This window comes from Mastigoproctus giganteus, chromosome 7, assembly GCF_048544385.1.
Source record: "Mastigoproctus giganteus isolate SK-2022 chromosome 7, ASM4854438v1, whole genome shotgun sequence".
NCBI lineage: Eukaryota > Metazoa > Arthropoda > Arachnida > Uropygi > Thelyphonidae > Mastigoproctus > Mastigoproctus giganteus.
The window spans coordinates 161,845,093-161,863,253 of NC_143581.1; the positions used below are offsets into that span (position 1 = coordinate 161,845,093).

Consider the following 18,161-nt stretch of genomic DNA (forward strand, 5'->3'; position numbering starts at 1 on the left):
CTCTAAATATGTGGAAAGTGGTGGAATATTATGCTCACTCAATGGAGTACAAGAAGAATATAATAATAATAAAGAATTAGACTGATAATCACAACAGTACACAAACATAATAAAACTGAATCCAGCATCAGAAGCTGAACCGGTATTAAAATTAACAAACAACAATAAGAAAACCCTTTGAGCTCCTGCAAATGGATAAGTTTTTGAACATTTTTACTATATTCTTGATTAATTAACATATTAAATTGTGTTTTACAAATAGAATAAATAGTGTTAGTTGCATTCATTAGTTTATTTTTTAAATTTAGCTAGTGATTTTGTATTGTTTGAATCTTGACACAATTATATTGAGTTGTAGATAGGGCAAATTTAGTTAAGTTATAACTCACTACTTGTACCGCTATTGTATTGGTGTTTTGGCACGAATAGTAAGGTTATAATTGTGATAACAAATAACTAGCTTGTTGGACATATATCTTTTTGTGTTTAGCTAAGGATACAAGTAATTTAACGTTGTAATTGCTACAATATAGAAAACCCTCGAACTTGATAGCGTAAAGTATAATGTAAAAACTAGATAGCGTGATATGTATCACTGAGTTTAGAAATCTATTAGCAATGTAGTATTAGTGTAATATTCTCAATTAATCAATTAAATTAAATTAAACGAAAATAATGTCCCAGACTATAGCAGCAAAGCAACGAGCACAAAGAAGTGGGAGTGCTGTGGCTCAGGGAAGAACGGAAGGTGATGATTCTTCAACGCATCACAGTCTAAAAAAATGTGCGAAATGATAAAATATTTGCAGACCATTCTGGAACAGGACATGATCTAGCAAAGGAGGATGTCTTTGTGTGTGATAGGTGCAGAGAGTGTCAAGAAATTAGGTAACAACTCAGTGCTCTGTTGGGTGTTGTGAATGAGAGCTTGAAGAGAAGGGTAGATGCCCTCGAAGGAATTAAAATGGGGGGCCCATCAACTACCCAAATCAGTGGCAGAGCTAACTCCTGTGCATCAGGTTAGTTAGTTATTTGGTCTTTAGGAGCATTAGCAACTAAGGCCATATTGCTCCGGGATATGCGATGGTCATTCCCTGACCTTTCCGCATTCTCCATATTTGGTGGTGACGGGCTCGAACCCCGGTCTAATCAAGAAGCGTGTGCTACGCACTGCTGCTCCTTCCCACCTGGCTACGGAGGCGCCTACCTGTGCATCAGGAAACACAGCAGCAATCTCCAAAGCAGAATGCGCTGGTCCCACAGGAGCTAGTTATTGTCGGTGACTCTATTGTCAGGGAAATGGGAAATATATTGTGTATAAAGGATAGGTGGAATAGGTCCAGAGTATGTCTACCAGGAACAAAAGTTGATGACATTGTAGAGCACATATCTTTTAAGGGCACAACAATATCACAAAGGGTGATATTGTTACACATCGGTGCTAATGACATTAAGAGTAGAAGATCTGCAGACTTACTTAACAAGTACAGGTCAATGTTGAAAAATGTTGTGAGTTAGGGTTAAATTTGAAAGTGTCCGCACTTCTGCCCAAACATGATAGGAGGGAGTATATGGTGAGAGCCTTGTCAAGATTGTGATGAGAGATTGTGCAAGTCTCGTGAGGCAAAATTTTTTTCAGCGTGGTCTGCACTTCTTAACAGGAGAGACATTTTCTGCAGGAATGGGATACATTTAATAGAAAGGGTGCAAGAATATTTGCTGATGCAATAGACACAGTGTTAGGCAAATTGGAAAACTGCTAGCTTGAGGAGGGGGATCACAGAATAATAGTAGCCACAGGCAGAGGTTAAAGTAATTCTTGCATTGCTAGTGGAATGAGCAACAGCTTGGAAAGCAAGGTGCTAAGGATTTCAAGAACTGCTGAGAGTCATCACAGAACAAGTAAATATATGGGCTGTGTTCGGGTAAATAAGAGTAAGAACAGATGCATGTATACTTGCATGTACACCAATGCTAGGAGTTTAGTAAATAAATTTGATGAATTTTAAGTGCTGGTCCATCAAAGGTGGATACTGTTGGTATATTAGAGATGTGGTATCACACAGGTATAAGGAATACAGAATTACAATTTGGGGAGTACAATGTGTACAGAAAGGATAGAAAGGGATAAGGAGCTATGCCGTTAATTAAGAAACAAAATCTAAGGAAGCGCATCCAGTTGACATGGGTGAACAGTGACATCAGTGTCATGTTGAGTCAGTTTGGTGTGACATAAGCGCTGTGAAAGCAAAAATGAGAGTAGAAGTGTGTTATAGGCCTAAAGACTCCGAAGATTACAAAGAAGAACCATAGAGAAAAATAGAGTGGGCCAGTAAATCAGGATGTCTTATAATAGGGGATTTTAACTTCCCAGATATTGACTGGAGCTTGTGGGTTGGTCACATGCACACTAGCAAGACTTTTGAGGATTTACTGGATGACTGTTTTCTACAGCAGCATGTTTGAGAGGCAAACAGAGGGAGAAATATTTTGCTCTTATTACAGCAGTGATTATTCATGCATTAAGAATCTGCAGATAAAGGAAACACAAAATAGGAGTGATCACAGTGTACTGATGTGGGATTTACTTAAACATGTAACTATCCTCAAGGGTAAAGGAAAGGGTTTTTATTTTCGTAAGGGTGACTAAAGTAGTCTCAGACAGTTTGAAATTCTATACAGGGGACAAACTGATGATGTTACCAACAACAAAATCTAAAATGGATGTCATATGAACTAATTAGACTCGTGGCAAAGAAGAAAAATGCATGGTTTATATATAAATCATCAGGCGACACAGAAGAATATGGCAGATGTAATCTGTAATCAAGTCACAAAGGAGGTTAGGCAAGTGAAGGCAGATTACAAGAAATCTTTGGCAAAAGATGCAAATAGGAACAGCAAAGACTTATTTACTTATTTAAACTCTAGAAGGAAGGGGATGAATTAGTTTGGTCCACTTGATATGGATGGTTCGACTGTTGATGATCCTGGTGGCCATGTATGTATGTATCACAAGATGATACATACATACATAACTGCGTTTAGTGTACATACTAGTATATGACTTGCACTGGACTACAGAGGTACACATTTGATACAGTCAAATGTGACTGCAAAATTTATAACACAGCTATCTATTAAAATGCATTATAAACTTAGAAAATTTGTATGAAAGCAACTTCTCATGAACATTCATAAAATTAACCAGTGGTAATCCTTCATTGCATGGAAAGTAATCCTGTAATGTGGGTAGTGGGGAATGTTTACTGCTTCAAATGGATGGAAAGTACTTGTCAATATTCCATCTGGAAAAAATGTCAAATGGTGTGAAGACAGTACAAAAAACTGCAGCCATTATTAACCCACTGCAGGATGGAAGCCTCCTCAACAATTCATGCTGAGGGAAATGGACCATAATCTGCCACACTGGTCCAGTGCGGGATGGCAGATTGACCATATTTAGTAGTCAGGGGCTTGAACCCTGGTCTATTCAAAGAGCGTGTGCTACTGCACTCCCGCTCCTGACCACTCAGCTAAGGAGGCCTGTGAAGACAGTAACAATAGGTGTTTTATTCTGAGAAGTCCCTTGTGGTAAAATCAAATAGGAAGTTACCCTTTATATTTATATAGCTTTATAACAGTTTATATTCCGTCGCAGTAACGAAGGTAATTCGTTACTGCGGTGGAATATAAACTGTTTTCTGCTTAAAAAAGATGTATTTGCTGATACTCCCAAAGGGGATAATCCCAAGACAATGCGGTTTAGAAGACAGAGTGGAGCAATAATGGCTTGCAATCTGGGCAGTATTCATTGTGGGGAAACAACTGCTTCTCAAGTTATAGTAAAACCAAAAGAGAGAGATAGAGAGTAAATCTATTTTTCAATAGGGTATATCTTTTTATTGCAGCTCAGAATAGGAAATGCAGACTTCAAATAGCATATGACCGTGGATGGTGAATTTTTTCAACTTTTACTAAAAAAGAATTTCTTCCTTTGTGATAACATCAAATGCACTCCAAGGATATAGTGAAATATTTTGCAACAATACAAATAATAACAATATTTTGTGAACAATCTATTAGTCGTAGCATTCTTTGTATTGTTACAAAATATTGTAATTTTTGTAACAATACACATCACAAAAAACAATCCGTTATTCACAGCGGATGATTTTTTTTCTTCATTTGCACACCAGTTTTTGAAGTTTATAACAGAACTAACAATAAATATATTTTCTTGAAATTTCGTTAAAAGATCAAATATACATCCAGAAAACGTGCTGTACCGATATTGTTCCCTAAAAACAATTACATTAAATAAACTTTTTTTTTTTTTTTTTTTATCAAATGCACATTGAAGCATTATCAGTTTTACACCAGTTTTTTCCATTTCCAGTGTAGCTTCCAATACACAAATTTCCTTGATTTTGTGTTAGTAGAATTGCATATGAAAAGATTTATGCATTTAACGTACATACTCGTATGACTGCACTGGTCTATAGGTGCACCTTTGATACAGTCGAGCTTGACGCTTGCATGCCTGTACATGCAGTGGCACAACTCTTTAAAATGCTGTTTTAGTTCATTTTCTGTATGGGTGGTATAAAAATTATTCGCAGGCCATAGACTGGACACCACTGCTGTATGGTGTCCTATTGCATGCACACAAGTAGTAACATATAATGCAATTCTTCTGAATAAAAATATCACAAGCATTATGGTAAGGCTAGACTTCAAAAAATTATATTAAAAATAAAAACAACAAAGTTTTATTTTAAAAATATTTTTAATTATTATTTGTTGAAAAAACTCAAAACCTGTTATAAAGCCTATCACAATGCTGTATCCAAGTATGGAGAGACCCATTTGAAAAAAAGACATTGAGCTTCTTGAAAGAATCCAAAGATGGGCAATCTGTTAGGAAAGATCTGAAAAAGGCATATATATAAGGCTCTGAGAGGGACAGTAAAATGACCAAAAGCAAAATTTTTACTTTTGTAAATCATTCTAGAAAAAGAGACCATAAATTCAAATTATGGGGAGAGAGGTTCAGACTGGATTATAGGAAGTTTTCTTTTAGCCAGAAAGTTATTAATTACTGGAATAAGTAACCACTATCTGCAGTTGAGGCTGACAGCTTAGGGAAATTCAAAGGTCAGCTGGATAGTTACATAAGTGAGGAGGTTAACACCTAGGTTGCTTATTTTCTTTAGTTTAAATGAAAATATGTCTCCATGATCCATGCAACTGTAAATTAATACCTGTAAATCTCATTAGTCATTACATTTTTCATTATGATGCTTCTATCATTTTTTTAAAAATAAATATAAAATTTTAGCACATTCAGAAATCATACACTGAATTCTTTTTTTCTGATGGATTCTTATTGCTTAACATTTAGGTATAAATATAATTTATAGTAATCTTTAATTGAACCAAAGGGCAAAGACACCCTATACAGAAACTTTCAACTAGGCTTTGCCACAACAGACTTAATCAGCTCCAAATCACAATGCATACAGTAGATAATATTTTACATAATGACTGCTAATATATCATCATTAACTTTGACCATGCCTTTCTTTTCCAACCCCAGAGTGATTCCAAACAAGGGACTTTTTCCAAATTTCTTTTTTTGTACTGGATCAGTGGCTAATCGAAACCTATAAGACAAGGATTAAATGAAAATTACAAATGATATATTGATGCCCTTTATTTAAAACTAAAATAAAGTACCTATCAATTTTTTACATTTCATCCAGCCCTCATAACTCATTATTTTCAATTTTTAAATGGGAATCTGAATTATGAAGGGCATGTTAATTCAAATCATATACACCAACAGTTACATAAATATAGAGTAATCTATATTAAATTTCAGGCTTGAAGGTTTATTATGGTATCTCAACATTACTATTATCAATAGTGGGATATAAAATCTGAAATGTTTTCCCTTCCATCTGATACATAGGATACATCAGAATTAATATAGGGATTTTATATTTCTGAAATAATCATGGAAAACAGTTTATTTTTATATACCAAATTTAAATTAAAATGTAATTTAATTTGTTAATTTAAATTAAAATGTAAATTTTAAGTTTGAAATATAATAATTCCTAGCAAATTACTGTTTTTGGATGCTATGCATTGTTGTGCCCTTAAAACAATATTTTCCATATTCAGTTCATGTTTCATATGTTGTGGCACTGATTTCAGTACTTATGTTATATTTGAGTTCATTAAACATTAGTGGTTTCAAATGGTATATTCTCTCCTCTAGATATCCCCACAAGAAAAAGTCAATTGCTGTCAAATCTGTAGATGGATATGGCAGGCCAGTTAACTTCTCCACAGCATGAAATTAATTTAATGGGACATATTTCTCTCAACAACATGTTGACTGTGATTCTTTCTGTGTTGCAGGCAGTTCCATCTTGTTGAAACCACAATTCAGTAGATTAATATTCTCCAAACCTGACTGAAGAAAATTTTAAATCACGTGCCAGTATCTTTGGCCATTCACTGTTACTGTCATATTTGATAATCTTCAAAGAATCTGATCCAATTAATCTGATAATCTTCAAAGAATCAAAGTCCAATTAATCTGATCTACATAATTCTACATCACACAGCCACATTTTGGGCATGCAGTTTTCTCTGTTGTCCACTGTGAATTTTCTTTGGCTAAAATTTTACAATTATGTTATTTCATAAAATCATTTAAATGAAATGTACTCCATCAAACATTATAAATTTCAAAATCTAACCATCATCCTTAAAGAGTTCCACCTTGAAAATAAAAAGTAAGTACAGTAAACCCTCGCTAATCTGGAGTAATTGGGTGAGAGTTAATCTGGATTATGCAAGAATCCGGATTAGTGAAGCAAAAGGTAGCCCTAAAAGACAAAAAAAAAAAAAAAACTTAGAGCACAAATAAATGGAAAATTTAATGATATAGGTAGTGCTGATGAAAATAAATAAAACAAAATCATTGTAGAATCTTTATTTAAAAACTATAAAAAGACAATAGTTTTTATGCTGTTAATTGTCTTTTTATACATTTATCAGGTGGCACTGGCATCACACACCAACGCAGCAACTTGATCGTTGCTGTGAATACCATTTAAATACAGCTTCTTCCAGCAACACTTCTTTTGGCTTTTTTAATTATTATTATTGGTCATATGGTGCACCAGCCAAAAAAAAATTTACAGAGTAATTTTTTTTTTTGGCTGGTGCACCACATGACTAATTGAGTTATTACTCTGTGTGTGAGAGAGTAGAAAGGAGTCACAAAGAAAGAGAAGAATGATGATATCTCGCTCTCTCTCTCTCTCTCTCTCTCTCTCTCTCTCTCTCTCTATTTAATACACTGCTTTTATCACTCCCCACACTGAATTTTAAAGGAAATGTCTTTATAGATTCTTTTTGTTTTTTAATATCTGACACAGCCTGCTGGCAAATACCAAATTTTTTCAGCAACACCATTTTCAAGTTAATGATAGTGAAAGTAAAGTGTTTTCTTTTTATTTCACTTTTTAATTCTTTAGAACCTATAATTACATGAAATATGTTAACTTATATATATATATATATATATATATATATATATATATATATATATATATATAAAGTAGTACGCAAATGAAGCAATAGCATCTGTCCAACTAATAATAATTAAAAAAGCCAAAAGTCAACAAATATTGAACAACATGCAAGACAATGTAATGGTAAGCTCCATCTCTCTCTCTCTCTCTCTCTCTCTCTCTCTCTCTCTCTCTCTGCACAGTCAATCAGCGCACAGTGAGAGTTACTCATCTGCCTTCCTAAATCCCGTGTGTCTTTCAAAATACTCAACTATGAACAGAATTTTCATATTTTGATCTGGTTTAGCCGTAACCGGATTAGCAAGGCTTTATTGTAACACCATCATTTGGAAAGATTTCTTGGACAAGCAATACTTTGTAAGGATAATACTTCAAGGCTCCTTTCATAATTCATTTCAGTAGTTCAAAGAGTTCTGGTAATTGTTTTCTGACAAATTTTGTGGGCTTCTAAAAACACTTCAGTACACAAGCTCAATATTGTCCTCTATTCTTGCAGACCCTTTTTCCATTCATTTCTTGTCATTAACCATTCCATGTTCTCAAAACTGTGCCAAACACCAAAGCATAATGTGTTCAGAACAAGTAACATTCACTCCGTCTTCTCTTTGGCATAGTCTTTGAGCAGTGACAATTGAGCAATTATTTTTAAAATACATTTTTACAATAGAAAAATCTGTTGAACTGTCCACCTCTCTGACAGAAATTTCACTTATCATCCTTTAATTAGAAAAGCAACAACAAAAAAAAGATAAACTATAGCCATTACCAACCCACTGCAGGATGGAAGCCTCCTCAACAATTCATGTTGAGGGAAATGGACCATAATCTGCCACGCTGGTCCAGTGCGGTTGGTAGAGCGACCGTATTTAGTAGTCAGGGGCTTGAACCCCAGTCTACTCAAGGAGTGTGTGCTGCTGCACTCCTGCTCCTGACCACTGGGCTACGAAAAATAAAATCACTTTTAATTTTGGTGGACTCATGCTGAAGAGCATTGTAACATACACAAAGGGCCAACTTTCACAATCCACCTCCAACTACTCTATCACTTCCAGTTAGCACCCTCACTGCTCTGGAATGAAAAAAAAATAGAAAGAAAACACACAAAAACTATAATTTTAAAATCCTCTTCAAGGAGAATAAAAAGTTAAAACAGGTACTGGGATTTTTATCTACCCTTCTGCTCTCACTAGAAACCAAAGGCACAATCTACAGAGTCATCTGCCAATGTAATAAACATTATATTGCACAGACATACAGAAAAACGAAATGCAGAGTGAAGGAGCATAAAAACATCAGTTCCAAAAACCCACATTTACATATTATTCACATTTCAAAGGAGGATTTCACACTTTCAATCTGCAGAATCCTAAATTCTTGAAATTGAGGACAATAAAAGAGAATTTTTAGAAGGATTTTGTATTCAGTCCACAGCCAATATCATAAACAGAAACAAGGGAAAATCAACCATTCTCCCCACTGGCTATATCTATTTTCAAATTCTCCTAGAAATGGACCCTGTTTCCATTCCATCTGCCTTTCTATTGAAACTACCACTTCTTTTCTTTTCTTTCTCCCACTCAACCATCCCTTTATCCATAGCAAAAAACTTTCCCTTAATGCCATACTGCTCCAATTTGTAGAGCAGCCTTTTATGTGCAACAGTATCAAAAGCTTTCCTGATATCCAAGTATATGATATCAAAATTATTTTTTGCACCTAGTTCCTCTAAGACCATATCATAGTATCCAATCAAATCAGTTAGGCAAGATTTCCAATTAACAAACCCATACTGTGTCTGAACTATAACTGCAGTCTTGTCTAGATGATCCTGCATTCCTTCTTTAACCAGTGACTCCATTACTTTCCCCAGAACAGAAGTTAAACTAACAGGTACGTAATTACTTGTGTTATCATTTGATCCCCCCCTTTGTGAATTGGGGGATCAAAGGCTGCTCTCATAATTATGGCTAAGAGTTTGCTTACATCCTTTGCTGCTTCAGTTAATATTACTGGATAGGTGCCTTTCTTATGTTTAACTTCAATAATATCTCCTCCAATTTCCTCTCAGTTATTACAAAATTATTTAGCTCCCCATTAGAGTGTGATAAACTTCTGGCCTCCACTTCTCTACAGACTTCCTCATGTGTGAATTTATATGCAAAATACTCATTCAGTTTGTCAGCTACCTGAGCAGGATCATCAACAGTCGAAACATCGATATCAAGTGGACCAATCAGATCCATCCAGGGCCGGATTTACATATAAGCTAAACAAGCTACAGCTTAGGGCCTCACATTACAAGGGGCCCCAGTCCATCTTATAAAATCTTTTTTTAAGATTTTCACAGTTGGACTGTAAGAGAGAGAGACCTAATATATGTTATAGCTTAGGGCCGCAACAAGTTTAAATATGGTCCTCAATCCAGCCCCTTCCTTCCAGAGTTTACGTATGTAAAGAAGACTGATGTTTTTCTTTGCATCCATTGCCAAAGATTTCTCATAATTTGCCTTCACCTGCCTAACCTCCTTTGTAACTTGCTTACAGATTAACTTATTCTACCATAAGCTTCTGTGTTGCTTGATAATTTATATGCATCCCATGCATTTTTATTCTCTGCCATGAGTCTCATTAGTTTATCTGACATCCATTTAGGCCTAAACCTTGAATAATATTTCTTAGTTGGTATGAAAAGCCTAGTAGCTTCCAAAGTTAATTCCTTGAATGCTTCCCATTTACAATTTGTTGTTGATAACGTCATCAGTTGGTCCCACCAAATAGAATTTAAAAACTGTCCGAGATCACTGTAGTCACCTTTATGAAAGCAAAAACCCCTGATGGTAATTACATCTCTAAGTAAATCCCACATCAGTACACTGTGATCACTGCCACATAGTGGTTCTTTTATCTGCAGATTCTTAATGTATGAATAAGGAAGTGCATCCAGTGACATGAGTGGCCAAGTCCAATGTTGAGTCAGTTTGGTGTGACAAACACTGGGATGTTTGTTTGTTTGTTTGTTGTTTGGTTTTTAGGAGCATTAGCAACTAAGGCCATATTGCTCCGGGATATGCGGTGGTCATTCCCTGACCTTTCCGCATCCTCCATATTTGGTGGTGACGGGCTCGAACCCCGGTCTAATCAAGAAGCGTGTGCTACGCACTGCTGCTCCTTCCCACCTGGCTACGGAGGCGCCCAAACACTGGGAAAACAAAAATGAGGGTAGGAGTGTGTTATAGGCATTCTGATTTACTGGCCTGCTCTTTGTTTATATAATTGTTTGTTGTGCTCATCAAAATTATCAGGTCTATAACACACTCCTACTCTCATTTTTGTTTTCCCAGTATTCATGTGATATTGACTCAACATTGCACTAGTCACCCATGTCTATTGGATGCACTGCCATAGATTTTATGTGCTTATTAACTAACAGAATAACCACTCCTCCCTTCTAGTCTCCTTTATGAAAGCAAAAACCTTTCCCTTTACCCTTGATGGTAGTTACATTTTTAAGGAAATCCCACAACAGTAGAGTGTAATCATTGCCACCTAGTGATTTTTTTTATCTGCCAATTCTTAGCACTTCAATAATCACTGCTCATAATCAGATTAAGAGTATTACTCCTTCTGGCCACCTCTTGAACATGCTGTTGTAGAAAACAATCATCCAATAAATCCAAAAAAATCTTGCTAGTGTGCAAGTGACCAACCCACAAGTTCCAGTCGACATCTGGGAAGGTATATTCCCCTATTATAAAACATTCTGATTTACTGACCCACTCTATTTTTCTATACAGTCGTTCATTGTACTCATCAGTCATTAGGCCTATAACACACTCCTACTCTCATTCTTGCTTTTTCAGTGTTTTTCAGTGCTTATGTCAAATCAGAGACTAACACAACATTGCACTGGCCACCCATGTCAACTGAGTGCACTGGCTTAGATTTTATGTTTCTTAACTAACAGCATAACCCCTCCTACTTTCTATTCTATTGTGTTCTGTCCATCCTTTCTGTATACATTGTACTTCCCAAATTCAAATTCTGCATTCCTTATATCTGTGTGACACCATGTCTCTGATATCTCAAAAAAATTCGCCTTTGATGTCTTGTCTTGACCAGCACTTCAAATTCATAGAATTTATTTGCTATTGCAGTTTTGCATTAACTTTTTTACCTAAAGGTAACCGGCGCCTCCGTAGCCAGGTGGGAAAGAGCAGCAGTGCATAGCACACGCTTCTTGATTAGACCGGGGTTCGAGCCCGTCACCACCAAATATGGAAGATGCGGAAAAGTCAGGGAATGACCACCGCATATCCCGGAGCAATATGGCCTTAGTTGCTAATGCTCTTAAAAACCAAATAACAAGCAAACAACAACAACAACCTAAAGGTAAAAAAAAAAAAAAAAAAAAAAACAAGTTAAAATTAGCATATATGAGAAATTATATTAAATAATTATTTAATATTGTACTAACCTGATGTGTAGCAAGGTGCAGTATCATGCTGGAAAACAATTTTCTGTTCTTTGAAAGAGGTATCTGAGGACAGGCTGAAGAGTCTCCTTCAAAGTTTTTGCATAGTAGTCACCATTAATAGTACCATGTAAAAATAAATTTTGCCCACTGCCTTGCTGGTACTACATCCCCAAGCCACTCGGCACAATAGGAACGTTACTGTTAATTGAATATAGACAGGGTAATAAGCTTCAATAGATCTATGCTGAATAAGGCATTAATCATCTGATTTGTGGAGGTTAAATTTGGATTTATCAGTGAATACCGATTTCCACTGTTCAACTGTGCAAGTAGCAACATGTTCTTTAGGTCAGTCATTTATCTCATGGATTTTGTCAATAAGGGCTTTTTATGAAGCTGATATGCTTTCAGACTATTCATCACAAGTCTTTGTCAGACAGTTCTAAAACTGGCATTTACTCTGTATGTTCCTTCCACATGGCTTTTAGGTCTGCAGAACTTGCACAACGATCACAGATGCTTCTTAACTTTGTCCTAAACTGCAGTATCTTTCCATTTTTGTCTGGTTCCATATTTTCTTTTGACATCTCTAGTCTCACATTTCTTTTTAAGTAATCTTGATGCAGTAGATTGGCTACAACCAAATTTTGGCAGCTTTATATCCTATTTTTATATATATGAGCAATAATTACACTTTTCTTCCTTGGAGATAACTGAGCATATACTATACTGCTGCAGAATAGGAAGTGAAAACAGATAGCAGCTGATGGATGCTTTTATAAACATGATGATGCAATACTACCTTAATATTACAGAACAATTATACAATATCAAACTAGTTTTAGAGTGATTTAGATTGGATTGCAAGTTTTCTTTTAGCCAGTGAATAGCTGACCACTGGAATAAGTTGCCTCCATCGGTGGTTGAGACTGACAGCTTGGGGAGATTCAAAGATTAACTGGATAGGTACCTATGCAAGTAGAAGTCAAATAGGTAGTTTGATTTATTTTATTTTATTTTATTGTTTCTATTTTTTTGGCTGGTGCAGCAAATTTGGCTGGCTGGTCCTTGAGGTTGTCACAGACATTCTCTCAGATATGCCAGACAAGCTGTACTTCCTACCTGGGAGTATAAAACGCTGATGGAACTGATATTCGGGTGACACTCAAGTCAAGTGGACCCAATTTTGGCAAAGTCCGGATGGTCTGTGACAGCCAAATCCTCTGCTTGCACCTCCACGATGGTGGGACTGTTAGTAATCCTGGGTACAACCTCCATGCACAAGCATAGGGTAGGTGACCACCCAGGTGTGAACCAACGTAAGCAGGGGTCGAGGTCTGGCCCCCACACCACATGGAGGAATGCTGCCCCTCTGTGTTACCAGGCAGTACTAGGTGGTAGATGACTCTCATCAACTGGTGAAATACCACCACTTTGCTTATTGGAGGCTTGAAGTGGTGGAACCCATGTTTAGTCTCCAGAACTAAGTTCCGGTCAACCCTTCACCATCTCTTCCATCATGCAGTATGATTGATAACTTTCGAGGTTATGATGAACGTCATGGCGAGATCCAATTTTCCTTACATTTCGAGGGTACAGCTCTACAACAGTGTTCGCAGGCCAGCTGCTAGTTAGTACACCAGACTGAACCTATTGGTAACTTTCTAGGAGGCTTCCGGATCAGCTAGTGTATAATCTTGCTACCTCTACTCTGCCAGACAGTGACTGAAGGGAGTCTGAGTAGTGTGTATGCGGGGGGCATTGTCGAGGTCATGTTATGTCAAGGATCTGGGTATATTCTTACCATGTGTACACCATATCCAAAAATTTCATTACTTCACACAACATGTCCCATCCACTTTTTCTTACCATTGAATACACCATGAATTGTCAAACTAATAGAATAAGCTTATCTGCGAAAAGATCTAAACCTTCCAAACATTTCCTAATTCATTTCACAAATATACGTGGTCTCGATTCTAATCTCAATGATGTCCATTTCCACTTGCAGTCTGCCAAACCCCATGTACTTTTTTTTTGACAAAATCTCAGTTATTGGTTGATTCAACTACTGCTCATCTCAAATTATTCGCTGTATGATTCCTTTCGCCTCAAAGGTGGTACTTGTGCATACGTCTGTTCCGACATTCCCTGTTAAAGACTTGGTAATTTGGAATCTCCTCTCTTTGATCTTCTCTGGCTTAAAATCTCTCTACCTCATTGTGTCAAATTCATCTGTTGTCTCTACCATTCTCCCAACTCCACTAATCACTTGGAGATCTTTGACTTCCTCTCTTTGCAACTTGACTTTCTCCAGTTCAATTTTCCTAACAGTGAGGTAATTTTCCTTGGTGATTTTAATGTTCACAACTCCAGCTGGTCGAGATGCTGAGGTTTTTGCAATTACTAATGACCTTGCACAGATTGTTCATTTACCTACAAGAATACCGGACAATCCCAATCATATAGCCAACACGCTTGATCCTTTAGGCACCTCAGTTCACAACTTTGTGATTGTCTCTTCTCCAATGGAGCCTTTATCTCATGACTATTCCCAGTATTGTTTGGCATTACAAGAATGCAAAATGTGATGACCTGCGAGATTTATTTTCTTCTTTTCCGTGGTCGGATTACTGTTTCAAAACTTCTGATGTTAACATTTTCTCAGATCGTGTCAGTGAAATTATTCTTGCAGGAATGGAATCCTTTATCCCACACTCCACTTTAAAATCTCGTCCTTTATCTAAACCTTGGTTTTCCAATATGTGCACTAAGGCTGTTGAAGAGAAGAACATTGCATATCGTAATTGGGTTGATTCCAATTCTTCAGTTTCATTTTCTGCCTACACCAAAGCTCACAACAATTGTAAAGCAGTTATTAATCAGTCAAAACTAGATTTTTAAAGGGCTAAGAGTAGAAAACTTGCTTCTTGCCATAATGGTAGCCGAGCATTCTGGTCTCTTGCCAAAGCTATTGGCCGCAACTTTTGCCCATCTCTGCTCCCACCTCTGTCCAAACTAGATGGTTCTGTTGTCACTTCAGCCAAGGATAAAGCTGATCTGCTAGCATCCCATTTTTCTTCCAACCCATGTATTAATGATCTTGGTAAAACACCTCCCACCATTCCCAACACGCTCCATTCAATGCCTCCTGTGATCTTCCGTCAAAAGGGCCTCAGAAGAATTTTGACAAATCTTGATGCTAAGAAAGCTCCAGGTTCTGATGGTATTTCTCCACTTGTTCTCAAAACCCGTGCTCCCGAACTTACTCCTGTTCTTTGCCGACTTTTTTCACTTTCTTATTCCAAAGGTGTTTTTCCTTCTGCTTGGAAATTTGCCCATATCCAGCCAATTACTTCTACTTTTCCTAAAGTAATGGAGAAATCAATTAACCTCCAACTCTTAAACTACCTAGAAACCTCCCATCTACTCAACGATTGCCAGTATGAATTCCATCAGTGTCGATCCACTGGTGATATTCTGGCTTATGTTAACCATTTATGGACTAATTCAATGGAAAAGTTTGGTGAAACTCAATCAGTTGCTCTTGACATCTCAAAGGCTTTCGATCGTGTTTGGCATAAAGGTTTTTTCATCAAGCTTCCATCTTATGGTTTGCCAACTGTTTTTTGTAATTGGTTATGCAGTTTTCTCTCTGATCACTCACTGAGGGTGATGGTAGATGGCTCTCTGTCTTCTAACTTCTCCACTAATGCCGGTGTCCCCCAAGGTTCAGTTCTTTCCCTCACTCTTTTCCTCTTGTATATTAATGACCATCTTTCATTGACTGGAAATCCTATCCATAGTTTTGCTGATGTTAGCATATTGCATTCCACTTTCCATTTTGAGAAACTTGTCCTGCTCAATCAGCTTCAACTTCTCGAAAATCTGCTACCAATTCCTTAAATTCTGATCTCCAAGTAATTCTCCAGTGGAGCAAAGAAAACTTACTTGATTTCAATCCTTCTAAAACTCAGTCTTGTCTTATATCTCACAAAAAGGATTCTTCTGCTCCTATGCTTATCTTTGGTGACACTCCGATTTCTAGGCAAAATGATATATCTCTTTTGGGGATTACTCTGACTTCTAATCTCTCTTGGCACAAGCACATTACAAATATTGCTTCCTCTGCATCTAAAAAACTTGGTTTTCTCTTTTGCTTTTGGCATTGTTTTTTCTTCCAAGCAGCTGTTCAATCTGTACAAATCACAAATCCACCCATGGAATATTGTTCCCACATCTGTAGCGGTGCCCCCAAAACCTCTCTCAGGCTTTTTGATTCCATTCAGAAGAAGGCAGTTAGGTTAATTAATGATTCATCTCTAACAGAGTCTCTCCGCTCGCTATCTCATAGACGTACTGTTTCTGCTGCATGCCTCTTCTACAGATATTTCCATGGGCATTGTACTTCTGAATTGGTTTTATAATTCCTGCTCTCTCTTTTAAAACAGTCCGAACATGTGCTGCCACCAGCCAACATTCGTTTACTGTTCAACTTCAAACTCACAGAACCAACTTTTCGTCTTCCTCGTTTATTCATTCAACTGCCATTTTCTAGAACAACCTTCCTTTGTACGTTTTTCCTGAAAATTACAGTCTACAGAATTTCAAGTCAACAAATGTCAACAAATATCTTCTTTCGTCTTCTCAACCTCCAACCCAAGCACTGTACTAAGTACTATAGGTTCTAATATCTCACATGTTTGAGGTTTACATAAAAAAAAAAAAAAAAAAAGCCTCAGGCTTCCTTCACCATATGGCTAATATTAATACTATTCAAGGCACAGCAAAAGGCATACACTTATGACTACGACAAAATCATTTCTCTAATGTTCATTTTTTTTTTTTTTTTTTTTTATGAAAACCCCAAACACGAAAGGTATTAAAACCTATAGTACTTAGTACCATGCATGGGTTGAAGGAGAAGTATGGGGGGAGGGGAATGCCGGAAACTTTGCTCTAGAGACTAAACATGGGTTTCACCACTTCAAGCCTCCAATAAGCAAAGTGGTGGTATTTCACCGGTTGATGGAAGTCATCTACCATCTACTAATTTTTGCAACAATCACAGGATCATTGTTGTTTTTGAACAACAATAGTTGTTATAATCATTGTAACAACAACACTGCTGCAAAACTTGGTGCTAGAAACAATATTATGCTTTACATACATTGAACCTATATAATATCTATGAAAATAACAGAATGAGTCTGGAACTAAGTTATACCTTTGTTTGTTATGCAAAAGAAAACTAAAAACCTATTATGCGAATGATGCCAAAATATTGATTCAACATTGACATGAGAGAGAGAGAGAGAGAGAGAGAGAGAGAGAGAGAGAGAGAGAGAGAGAGAGAGAGAGAGAGAGAGAGAGAGAGAGAGAGAGAGAGAAATCCAATGAAATTGCTGGATTCAACACATAAAATACACATCAGAAACAGTTAAATATAATGCCATTGATAGGGTCATGGGTAAGACAAGGTGCTATTTTGCTCCTATGAACCTCAACCCTATACCAAATCAGAAAATAAAATAAACAAAAATCTAAAGAAAAAAGAACAAAAAGCAAAACTCATCCCCCAGGGGAGAAAACATGTGACTCCTCACCCAAAGAGACATTCACACACTCTAAAGAAAGAGCACTAATAGAAGAAAACCACAACCAAACCACAAAGAGCCCACAAGCACTGTCTTTTCAAGGGACACGAGCACTTGTGAACTCTGAAAAAAGGTTTGTATTTCATTCACTTCTTTGCTATCTTAGCAAAGTACTGGTGGATGTCCCAATATTCCAGGCATTAAGAAAAATAATGATCCAGACATAAAATGTGTTATGGCCACCACCCTCTTGGAATTAATAAGGAAACATAACAAACAAAATGCAAATGCAGAGAAAGAGTTAGATCTAAAAACAATTTATTATGGAAAAATGAAAATGTGGTTAAATCATTTCAGATTAAATTTAAAAAAAAAAAAAAAATACAAACTGAAATAAATACAGCAATTTGATATTAATTGCTGTTGATATTAATTGCTAATTAATAATTAGCAATTAATATCAACAGCATTAAATAA

General features: G+C 36.5%; 1 protein-coding gene across 1 annotated transcript in view; it reads right to left on the reverse strand.

Moving 5' to 3' along the window:
- Window positions 1-4,919: 4,919 nt before the first annotated feature.
- Window positions 4,920-18,161, reverse strand: part of LOC150083296 (mitochondrial amidoxime reducing component 2-like) — a 143,369-nt gene continuing 130,127 nt past the window's right edge. The window contains exon 8 of the mRNA XM_090377958.1: window positions 4,920-5,666. Coding sequence (XP_090234084.1) covers window positions 5,537-5,666 — 130 coding nt within the window. The 3' untranslated portion in view covers window positions 4,920-5,536. The remainder of the gene's footprint in view (window positions 5,667-18,161) is intronic.